The sequence below is a fragment of the Kryptolebias marmoratus genome, linkage group LG10, assembly GCF_001649575.2.
Source record: "Kryptolebias marmoratus isolate JLee-2015 linkage group LG10, ASM164957v2, whole genome shotgun sequence".
Lineage (NCBI taxonomy): Eukaryota > Metazoa > Chordata > Actinopteri > Cyprinodontiformes > Rivulidae > Kryptolebias > Kryptolebias marmoratus.
This window is the reverse complement of record NC_051439.1, coordinates 16,294,745-16,305,405: the sequence shown is the minus strand read 5'-3', so window position 1 is coordinate 16,305,405 and position 10,661 is coordinate 16,294,745. Positions and strand designations below refer to the sequence as shown.

The window sequence follows — 10,661 nt, the reverse complement described above, 5'->3', positions numbered from 1 at the left end:
GCCTAATTGAAAGCTTATCATCTTCTCTTTATGCTTCGTGAGCGGAGGGGTTGATGCAGAGCGACGCCGTGATCAGACCTGGAGGGAATGCTGTCATATGCTCACCGTGTAAAGAGGAGCTCAGACTGTCTGTGCGGAGGGTGGTGTGAGATCTGTCAGCATGGGATTTTCTATGTGTGTGTGTGTGTGTGTCTGTGTGTGGAAGTGCTTTGAGTTTACAGTTAGTTGAATACCGTGTGTATCAGGACTGCGTGTGTGTGCGTCCTGAAGCTTTGTTGTTGTGCCAATGCTGCCCCCATAGAAGCCCTGTTGCAGACACACACACCCAGCAGAGAAAGAACAGAAAAAGCCGAGTGAGAAGAAAGGATAAAAAGACAAAACAGATACAAGAGAGTATAAACAGGCAATGAAAGAGTGAAAATCTGATGACAATCAAAGCACCCAGAGGGCTTTTTATGGCACGCCAACAGGTGGCATTAGACTTTTGGAGTGAGGAACTGTGGGTATTGTGTTTCAGATTAACCACATCTGAAATCAGACCACCCCACAAGGTAGCATCTCAAGTGTTTAATCTTGTGGCTTCAAATGGTCCAAACAGATGCCATAATCTTGGCATGATTTGACAACCACATCTCTGGTTTAAAAAAGCCAGCCGACATTCCAAACTTCTCCATCATTGTTTTTAACGAGTGACAACTTGCCAACGTGTGCGAACACGGACACTGCCAGGGCGGTGTTGGATTCCTGAGCTGCGTTTTATGTATGTTGTGGGTGCCATCTTGTTGACAGCTGAGGCCTTTTCGATCTTCTGAGGAGTGTGGGTAATTGCCAGTGAGGTTCTCGCTAATAGCAGAGAAGAGGGTCATTATTAGGAACAATAAACTGCTTAAGTTATGAGTTAGAGACATAGCATTTGTGGTATTTTCTCTGTGAGGTGAAGACAGAAAAAGCTACATAAGAATATCCTAAAATACAGTTAGGACCTATTGATGTTTTTTTCCCCCTCTTGTTCATTTCTTTGTTGCGATTAGCGGCTCCATTCTTTCACTCTCATTGAACTAAAAAAGACGTACAAGACAGGGTTTTGATAATAAGAAAACATCCAAATTCCATTTTATTAGTAATGCTAAAGCACATCATATTTTTTTAAGTGTGAGTATAAATATTCAATTAAATTTAACTCAGAATCAAATCAGTTTAACTTTATTTATAAGGCACCTTTCATAAATATTTTTAAAATAAGCAGAAAAAAACCCTTTTATATATCCACCAAAAATAATTTAATATTTAATACAAACAATTACCAGCGGGGGCACCTTCTGTGATGGATTAAATTCTGATTATTGTAATAAATATTTTTTCTATTTGTAATTGATTGTTAAAAGTTTAATGTTGTGTACTGGTGGGGGAGAGATCCGAATAAAAAGCAGGCATGAGACAGAGGTCAGACACATTTTTTTTTTAATTAAAATGATTAAAAACTACAATATCTGCAAACTTTACAAGCACTCTTATTGAAGCAGTTACGGTATCATCACATAGATAGATGAGATTTTTAAATTAACATATCAGTATCAGATGTACATGCTTTGAGCATAAAGAGAGCTGAAGAGAGAAACAAACCACTTTGGAATACAAAAAAATGAAAAAGAGCTTCTTTTGAAAAGAAACAAAATAATTGTAACATTGTGCTTTTTAATGAAATACACAAAGTACAATTTACTTGTACATTTTGGCTTCCTAGTTTTGCATAAAAAAAGGCATTAAAGAACATTCAAGACATGACTAATTTGCCACACACCTCATTATTAACATTTAAACAGGCAGTTGGGTACATCTTTGGTTTTTTTGGAAGTAACCACAGAAATATCATGTGGTTTCTCTAGCTGCATGATTCTTACCCATAATAAAGTCAGGTCATCAGCCGTTTACAGGCTTCGGAGGACGGAGCAGGGAAATTAAACATGCTTTTCCTCTAAAAGAAAGAGCAGGAATGAGACACTGACGGCTTTTCTTTAAAGACAGGAATAAGGCAGACAACATCTTGCATAATCTTTTATCTGAGCTGGAAACGCTAGCTTCTTTGGATCACTCTTCACTTTGAAATAAAACCTAAACTGTGTAGCAACTAAAACATCCATCTTTCAGGGATATTAATGCAATCTTCCTTCTTAAGAGAGACTTTTCAAGACAGCTGATATCTTTTGTAAAAACCATAGCACAACACGGAGCGTGATCATTAAATTAGACCAAGAACGAGACAGAATTGTGGCCACAAAAGCTTCAAAGCACTCGGTGATTACTCAGGACAAAGAGCTCTGAGCAGAACAAGACTTTTTTTTTTCTTCTTTTTTTTTTTGCACAGCTGCCCTCAGTGTTGGTATAAAGATACCACTCTGGACCCCGCCTCTTCTTTTTGTCACTTCATCCTTACAGCTGCAGGGGAAAGGCCCCGAGGACAGCGGGAATGTGCAGACACACCTGTGGTGCAGGAATATGTGTGTAATCATTCATTTTCTTTGCAAAAAAAAAACCTTGTTAGGTTTGAAAGTATGCGCAGAAATATTTCATATTTTGTTCTGCACACTTTCAGACATTAACAACTGAGCAGTGAAGTGAAATAAAAGTCAAAAAATAGTGCAAAAAAAATTAGCTAATGCGTTTTTTCTTTTTTCTTGGAGAAGGACGGCAATTTGAAAATTGCTTTAAAGATTTTGGCTCTACATATCCCACCAACAGAATCGTTTGGGCTTGTGGAATAAAGGTTTTAGTGCATTGAAGCTACATTAGAAGGCAAAATAATTACATTAAAAGGTTTTGTTTTTCATAATTTATCGCAATATATTACACAAATTCCAAATTCATACTTAACAACAAAACATGGCGTATATACTGATTATATATTTATGTAAAAAAAAAGTAAAGAGAAATGCTTAAGGATTTGGGGTATATGTATACATTTTCCCCAAAAATTTGGCTCAAATAAATATCAAAAGTAAACCATTTTATCCAGTTGAAAATATTAGATCAGGACGTTTTTTTTTTTTGAAGAAAGAAGCTTTACTAAAAAGGGAAAAAATAGGAAGTTGAGACAAAAGAAGTTAAAGATTTCTGCAGAAAATAAAACAATAAACCCTCCTCTGTTTTTGTTTTAAACATTCCTAAGATATTGGCTATTGTCCTGTTGATACACTGAAACAGCAGAGTTAATTTGGTGAACCAGCAAAAATGCTTTTCTTTCTGTAATGCAGCAACTTTACTGAGACATCCACTGCAGAACCAAATACTAATGTCTCTGTTTGGATAATAAATAGACAGTTAGGTCCTGTATAGGTACTTTAAGCACACGAAACAGCCCTGGATGCAGCTGATGGATCTTTGCAATATTCAAATTTGACAAAAGTGAAAGCTTAAAGGGGCCGAGTTGCTACAGCAGTGCAGCCATGCCTTTGCGAGGAATAACGCATGGCGCAAACAACCAGTTTGGCTTCTCCACCTGCCAAGTTCAGCTGGATCAGTCTAAACAGTCTGTTTGTTTAATGTCTGCTGTGGTTTCTCAGTTCATCAGCTGTACTGATTGTTTGGGCCTCCTCTCTGTTGTTCGTTTGTCTTTTGATGAGTATCTGTCGACACCAGGCAGATCCTGAAACGCTGCGATGGCCTTTTGCCCCTATTTACAGTCTCCGCTGAACATTGCCTTAACTCTTTTCGTGGCTTTCAAAGAACAGGTTCCAGCGCAGTGCAGGAGTTCACTCAAAAACGAGAAAATACAGAAAACTCTTGAGAGAGTTCCTAAAAGCAAAAGTCTTTAAAACGATTGTCGGAGGGGGAAAAAAGACAGACATGCAACATCTTTTTTTCTTTTTCTATTTTTTTCAGTGTTCAGCTTCTTTGTTCATCATTCTCTTCACGTTTCCACCCTCTCCTCTCCCACTCTTTTAATTGTCTAGCCGAGTTAGTCAGTATGGCCTCCAGACAGACTCATCCAAGCGACCCGAGGCACTCATGGCTGTGGGGGAGTTGCTGTGGCTGCCGTCGGCATCCACGCCCTCGCTCTGGGCATTCAGGCCGTGGTTCATCAGGCTGTTGGTCCCGCCGGTCCCCGTGGCCCCCGAGCAGGACAGCAGGCGGGTCGGGGAACGTTCACCCCCGGCGTTCCCCGGCGCCACCATGGAGAACTGGTAGGATCCAGAGCCTGTGCCGTAATACAGGTAGGAGTTGGACTGGAAGTTTTGAGACTGGTTGTTTGAGTAGGGTGGGGGCAGGTAGGTGTGGTATCTAGAAGAGGCTGACATGCTAAGGCCGCTAATGCCAGTGCTGGAGGTGTTGGTAGGGTAAGGGAAGGCCCCCGGGTAGTGCATGCGGGGGTCTGAGAAGCGAGGGTCGGTCAGCGGTGACAGAGACGGGAAGGAGGTCCTCTGTTGAAAGAGATCTGTAGTTCCTGTTGGAGACACACACACACAAAAATGGTTAGAAATGATTGAAAACTGCTGTTCCAGCTATGAAAAACTGAGCTCCCATTTTATAAAATGAGAAATCTATTATTCTGAAAAATGTACCCAAATTTTCTCAAGCGGCAGATCTTCCCAAACGCCCCCAATTCTGTTCTCAGATTTCTCGCGATATGCCGCTCTATGGAAACACTTGCTCCAAAGTAATGAACTGAGACATTTTTTTGGCTCGGTAACAGTCATCAAGCACTGACAGCACATCATCCCACAGCCCCATGCACAAGACTGAAGTTATGAAAAGGCCCCACTGCCACAGCCCTCCTGCCAGTCCTTCAAAAGGAGATCAACATGCAGCTTTTCTGTTTTCCTCAGTTCAATGAAAAGAGGCATTGTCAGCTCTGAGGGGTGCTTTGTATAAACAGTGACGGCGTGTTGCACTGTTGTGCAACATGTCATACATCATACTTAGGTGACATAAGCAGACGGCCACAATTAGAGACAGTCAGAGAGACAGGGATGAAAAAAGAAGGGGGGGCTAAAAGATAACATGCTTCTAAATAAATCCAGGATTTGTTAGAGTTAATGTTGAAGTTTAAGCTAAAGTTAGCTGGGACTTTATAATTTATCTTGCTGCTGTCAGCTACTGTCACCAAGCTTCTTAACTCAAACACCAGATGTTCCTTCTCATTTACCAGAGGAATATTAATAGCTAATCTTATGAACTGAACCTTTATGCCAGAAAACGTAAAATTCAAAGTTTTATAACAACTTAAAGGTTTGCCTTAAAAAAAAAATCAATTCTCCCTTTTTGATTTAGCTTGTGCAATAGCTCATCTAATGTGTGAAAATTTGAGCCATACTTGACAAATCATGCTTATTAACTCTTTGAGTTTGTGACTTTTAAAAGACTTTAGAGGAAATTCAGATGACCAAGTGCCAGACCAAGACAGTCAGTAAAAGCCCTGAAAAAGTTCCTCATACCTGATGACATTAGTATAGTATTCACCTGCCACTTGTACACTCATTCATACCCTCACACACCTCCGTCTATGCTTATTTGTTTGTCTACACGCAGCTTTTTTGGGTCCAATGTACCCGCATGACTGCAAGTGTAAAATAGGAATTTAGATGGCAGAGAAAAGAGTGCTTGTATTTGTGAAATAGCAAGCCTCGAGGGAGGGAGAATGCCAAACTTGCGTGCCACAATGTAGTTGAAATCTCTTTTCCCTATGTCTGGAAGAACTGGCAACAAAAAAAAGAGAAACTGTTCCTTTGCAATTTCCATGGCCCCTGCTATGCTTTTTTTTTCCTTTTCTTTCTTTCTTTCTTTCTTTCTTCACAGCACATTTCTGCAGTTGGATTTCCTCCCTTTTTTTGAGAGGAGGGAGTTTGTTGGTGGCGGGGGGGCTTGTTTCTTTTTCCAGAGTCTACCAGGAACGGCAGTCGGCTCCATATCTGATTTCATGCAAGGAAAATCCAAGCCATCAGCTGCTGTTGATTCGGGTGAAGTGGAGTCAGCCTACTATTTCCTACTGGACTCCTAAAAGATCTTTGCTCCCTCTGTTTGTGTTTGTCCCCTCATCTCTCCCTGCCTGTTCTAAATTCAGGCTTCAGGGTGGGGGGACATGTGGCCTGGGGGACATGATGGCTCTGACTGCTGCAGCCCACCCTGCTCACGGTCTCCTGTTGATTGGAGTTGGTGGAAACGTGTTGGCTAAACTGTGGTGGGGATTGACTCCTGCGCTCTGTCAGGGGAAACTGGACTGGACACTTATCACAACACCTTAATGGGCTTGTTCAGGCTCAGGCTCTTGGCCGTGAGCCAGAAGGTGTCTGCTCCCACCTTTTAACCCTCCACAGTACAGTAGCTCCCTCTGGAGGAGAAAGCTGAACAAACTGTAGTGTAATTGAGAAGAGGTCTGCTTTTTCTCCCCCCTTAACTATGTTGCATACCTTACTGCATCCCCACCCACTGTAAGTACAGACTTTACTGTTGTGGCTGTGGTAACAGCGGTGTATCTTTGGCCGAGAGGGTCTTCCTAACTGAGCCTAGCAGTAGTTGGCTGTAACAGCGGCACAAAACCACACATGATCTCCATTAGACTCATCTGAAACGTGTTGACTAAATTGCAGGGACAGGAGAAGAGATGAAACCCAGAGGGCTCGCTGGCACAGTCTGCCGTCTGTGATGTTCCCAGTCTATGAAGTGGGTAGGTGGGAACCGGGGCTTTTATTGAGAACATTGTGTTTGAGCGCTCCTTCTTTCCTCTTCTGGCACAGAAGCATATAACGCCATGCACTTAAAAAAAAAAAGAAAGCTTTTCAGGGTTGAGTCTTTGTCCTTTTTGTTGAGCTTAAAGAGTCCACTAGTCCACAGTCAAGCGTGTAACCCAGATATGGAAGGAGGTTTGTCTCATTTGCTTATGGAAGAAACTGATTTTGGTTGTTAACATAAGGGCAGGTTTGAGGCGATCCTGTCTGTGTGTGTAATTGTGCACTGGGGTATGTATGTGTATGTGTCTATGTACATGTGTGTCCAAATGTGGTGGCTGGCAATGGGAAGATGCAAATCCAGGCGTTCACCTGTGAAATGTTTACTCAAGCTTGATGCAAACTGTGACGGCCTGGACCTGGGGAATGGTGTCTCAGGCAAATAAGTGGAGGGAAGGAAGAGGGGAAAGAGAAAACCCCAGCTACGTGGAAAGACTCACTGTGTATGGTTTCACCGCTGTAAAGATTATAAAAAAAATACTACGTTTTGAAGAAGAGACAAACAGCAATTCTCAAAGAGAAAGTAGGACTTTCTGTTTTAAATTGCCGACTGGTTTGGGTGGTTTGAACGGTGGATGCCAAAGTGATGAGCAGTCACTCCTGATAACAGAGCAACAACATGAAGCCAACACAACACTAAGGCAAAGCTGCCGCTGTACATGGCGAAGAATAGGAGACCCAAATGAACACAAACGATTTCCAGGTGTTTATTTAAGCACCGAGCCTTTGGAGCCAGAGCATCAAGTCCAATGCAAATAATAATCACCTCCACACTGTGGAAGCTTGGACAACAGCCCAAAAGCCCCATCCATGTTTGTGCTCAATCAGAAGATTTTTGCATGTTCTCAACTTGTGACATGCAATACAAGCAATGGTAGAGGAAATTTGTGATTATAGAAAAAACACAAAATTTTCCTAATGCATCAACAAGCAAGGTGACAAGATTACTTAGTTTATTTGTTAAGTAAATCTTTTTCCCTGAGAGACATGATGCGTCGCCGTAAATCCATTGCTGTGATGTGTTTACTGACCCGTCTGCTGTAATGGAAATTATAAAGCTCTGTTCATTTGTTGCTTGTATTTTTGGGTCAGGTTTTCCAACTGTCAACATTTTCACACCTTTATGCTTAGCAGTGAATGCTATTTTTTAATAGTTAAATTGTTTTTTTTTCCTGTCTTATTCAATTTGCACTGATAAATTACAGAAAAAGGAATAAGGTCAATAAGCCAAAAAAAAAAAAAAAAATTCTTTGTGTCTGAATATGGCTCCTCTTTATACCATAAGTGGATGACTCAGCACGTCTGGTGTGGTGGGATGAATTAAACACAGAGGGGGGCTGTAGAGACAGCAACAAAGATCCAAATCGCCAAGAGACAAACGAAAGAAAGATGGAGTGGGAGGAAAGAATGAAGAAAAGGGCAGCCAGGCAGGGTGGTGGTGTTATAAGTATGTAATAGGATGTAGTAGAGGCCTTGTGGAGAAAATTAAAACAGACTGTCACAACGGATGGCACACCCTACGCTGTGCTGGCCTTTCCATCCTTTTCACTTCAAGATCACCTGTTTTAACTTAAGAGTCTGTCAGAGTTTTGTGTGAATACAAATAAACAAGACCCTAGCTTTATATGTTATTAAAGAGCCTTTCTGAAAGATTCACTCAGTCAATCAAAGGTTCAAGACACTAACAGAAGAGTCACAGAGATGAGTTTTGTGCTGATGTTACAACACAAAAAGCAAGAAAGCGGCTCTTCACCTGTCCATGGTCTCAGATCTTCCTCCACCTTGCATGTCTTCAGAGCAGGGGTTTCCATCTGTTCCTGCCACAGAGCTGGAGAAACACACAACAGAAACAGTAGATCAATAACAAGATAATATTAATTAACGTCTCTTTGCAGAAATATACATGTGTGGGTGGTAGAATTTTGCTGTACATTCTCCTTGGGAATCTAAAACACAATCCAAATAAGTTCTTTATGACAGACTGTTTAGAACTGTCTTGACATCTGGTGGTTTTGAAATGTTTGTTCCTGTCACAGGTTGGCCTCTGCTGACTGAGCAGTGAAGACTGGGAAGAGAAGGGGTGGGTTTCTCACCACAGTGAGACCAGGCTTGGAAAAACATGCTTGACGGGTGCATATGAGGTATTTTTGGGTCTTTCAGGCGAGACTCCAGAGTAGGCGAGATCTGTGAAGCGTATAGGGACACTCGGTAGCCTGTCCAGCAGAGCTGTCAGGAAGTGAAGGAAGGTCAAGGACCTGCTGGCCCAACGCGTGGGACCCTGCTTCACACTCTACGGTCACACCGCAGCAAGCTTGACACAAACAGTTGGATGTTTGTTCAAGGTCTGAGACGGTGCATTTGCTACAAGACAACCAGCACGGAGCTCTGTGGACATGGGCAGTTTAAGCACATGTGTTCGACAGTAACCTTTTGTCAAATGTATGAGAATATTTTATCCTCAAAACAAAAACTTGTTTTTTACTAAAGAGATTTATTTTGGGGCTGTATCACTTCTACCTCTTTCGTATCTTCCTTTGTTGGGATACCACAATATACAGTACAATAAACCCCAAACCACTCACTGTGGCTATTAGAAAGATGCCAAAGACAGTGAAGAGGGAGGTGTTGAGTTTTTCATGTATAGCCACACTGGGTTCAGCTTGTGTAAGATCTTTGCTTCCCCTAGAGCTCCTCCACTTCCTTTGCAAATGTCCAAATCAGCACTCAGTCACCGAGAGGTCCTGCACTACACCTCACAATGGCAAATTCTTACACATAAATGGCCTTATTCAGAAAAGCTTGCAAGCAGCTGGTGCGATTCGCTCAAAAAAATAAACATTTCCTTCAAATATTTTGATTGGCAAGCTGACAACATCAATACCAGAGGCACAGATTACCCCTGTTAATAAGAGGACCAGCCTCCTGGGCGGAGCTGAGGAGCCTGCAAGGCATGGACTGGAAATGGGAAGAAGTGGCGACTGCGTCACCATTAGTTTGGGTCCAGCGTAGTTTTTTTGGGGGGAGGGAAGACACAAACAAAACACATGCTCTGCTTTTGAAGTGCACATGTAGATGAAAGGGAAGGTTGAGATGATGTCTAAGCCAAAATGGCATCCATCCTTGTGACTCCAGATCTAGCAACGCCTCTGAGACATGTAATGCGCCTGCCGTAATGAAGCGTGTCATTGAGACACAGTGAATGCCGGTCCTTGTGCTGGCTTCCTGTTTCGCTTAGGCCTTAGGCGTCACAAAGGGGAGAGAATGTGAGAGAAGGCGAGAAAGACAAGAAAGAAAGACGCCAGAGAGGAAAGGAGAGAGAAGAAGGAGCGTGTTAGAGAGGGGAGGAACACGGCCTTGGCTCAGCTATGTGGGACATTTGATATGTCTTTTGAGCCCTCACTTATAACGTGAGCAAAAACAAACACGTGGGCTGAAAAATCCTATGTTCTCTTTAAGAGCTCGCCGTCCACCCGCCCTTCCTCTCTCCCCAGACTCAAAAGAGACCGTTCATGGCACACATGTAGTTTCTATAATTGCTGAAATGTAAAACTCAGCCTTACTCTGATGTGAAATTATAACTTACACAAACAGTTGAGTCTGTTTAAAAAAAAAAAAAAAAAAAGATCTTGCTCTCACTTCTCTTTTTTTGCTTTCCACCAAGGAGGGGGGTTTCAAAAGATTAAAAATTTTTTTTTTTAGTTAAAGATCAGAAACATGTTCAGATTAAATGATTCATCTCAACATCACAAAAAGAGACTAACCACAAGTGAAGCTTTCAGGAACCATGACAAATAAACTTTGTGGTGGCCGCTGGCATATTATGTAAATTGTACAGTGCAGAAGTAAAACAGAGTGTCTTAAAAACTGCTCCAGATTCCTCCTCCTTTTGGATGAAATGCTTCAGAGCTTCATTCTTGAGTTTGGCAGAAATCAACATAA

At 41.9% G+C, this 10,661-nt stretch overlaps 1 protein-coding gene across 2 annotated transcripts in view; it reads right to left on the bottom strand.

Annotated features, from left to right (window-relative positions):
• Positions 1 to 1,444: 1,444 nt before the first annotated feature.
• Positions 1,445 to 10,661, bottom strand: part of runx3 (RUNX family transcription factor 3) — a 45,559-nt gene continuing 36,342 nt past the window's right edge. For both annotated transcript variants that reach the window (XM_017416454.3, XM_017416462.3), the window contains exons 7-8: positions 8,476 to 8,550; positions 1,445 to 4,441 (exon numbers count right to left, since the gene is read on the bottom strand). In XM_017416454.3, the coding sequence (XP_017271943.1) occupies positions 3,960 to 4,441; positions 8,476 to 8,550 (557 nt within the window). In that variant the 3' untranslated portion in view covers positions 1,445 to 3,959. The remainder of the gene's footprint in view (positions 4,442 to 8,475; positions 8,551 to 10,661) is intronic.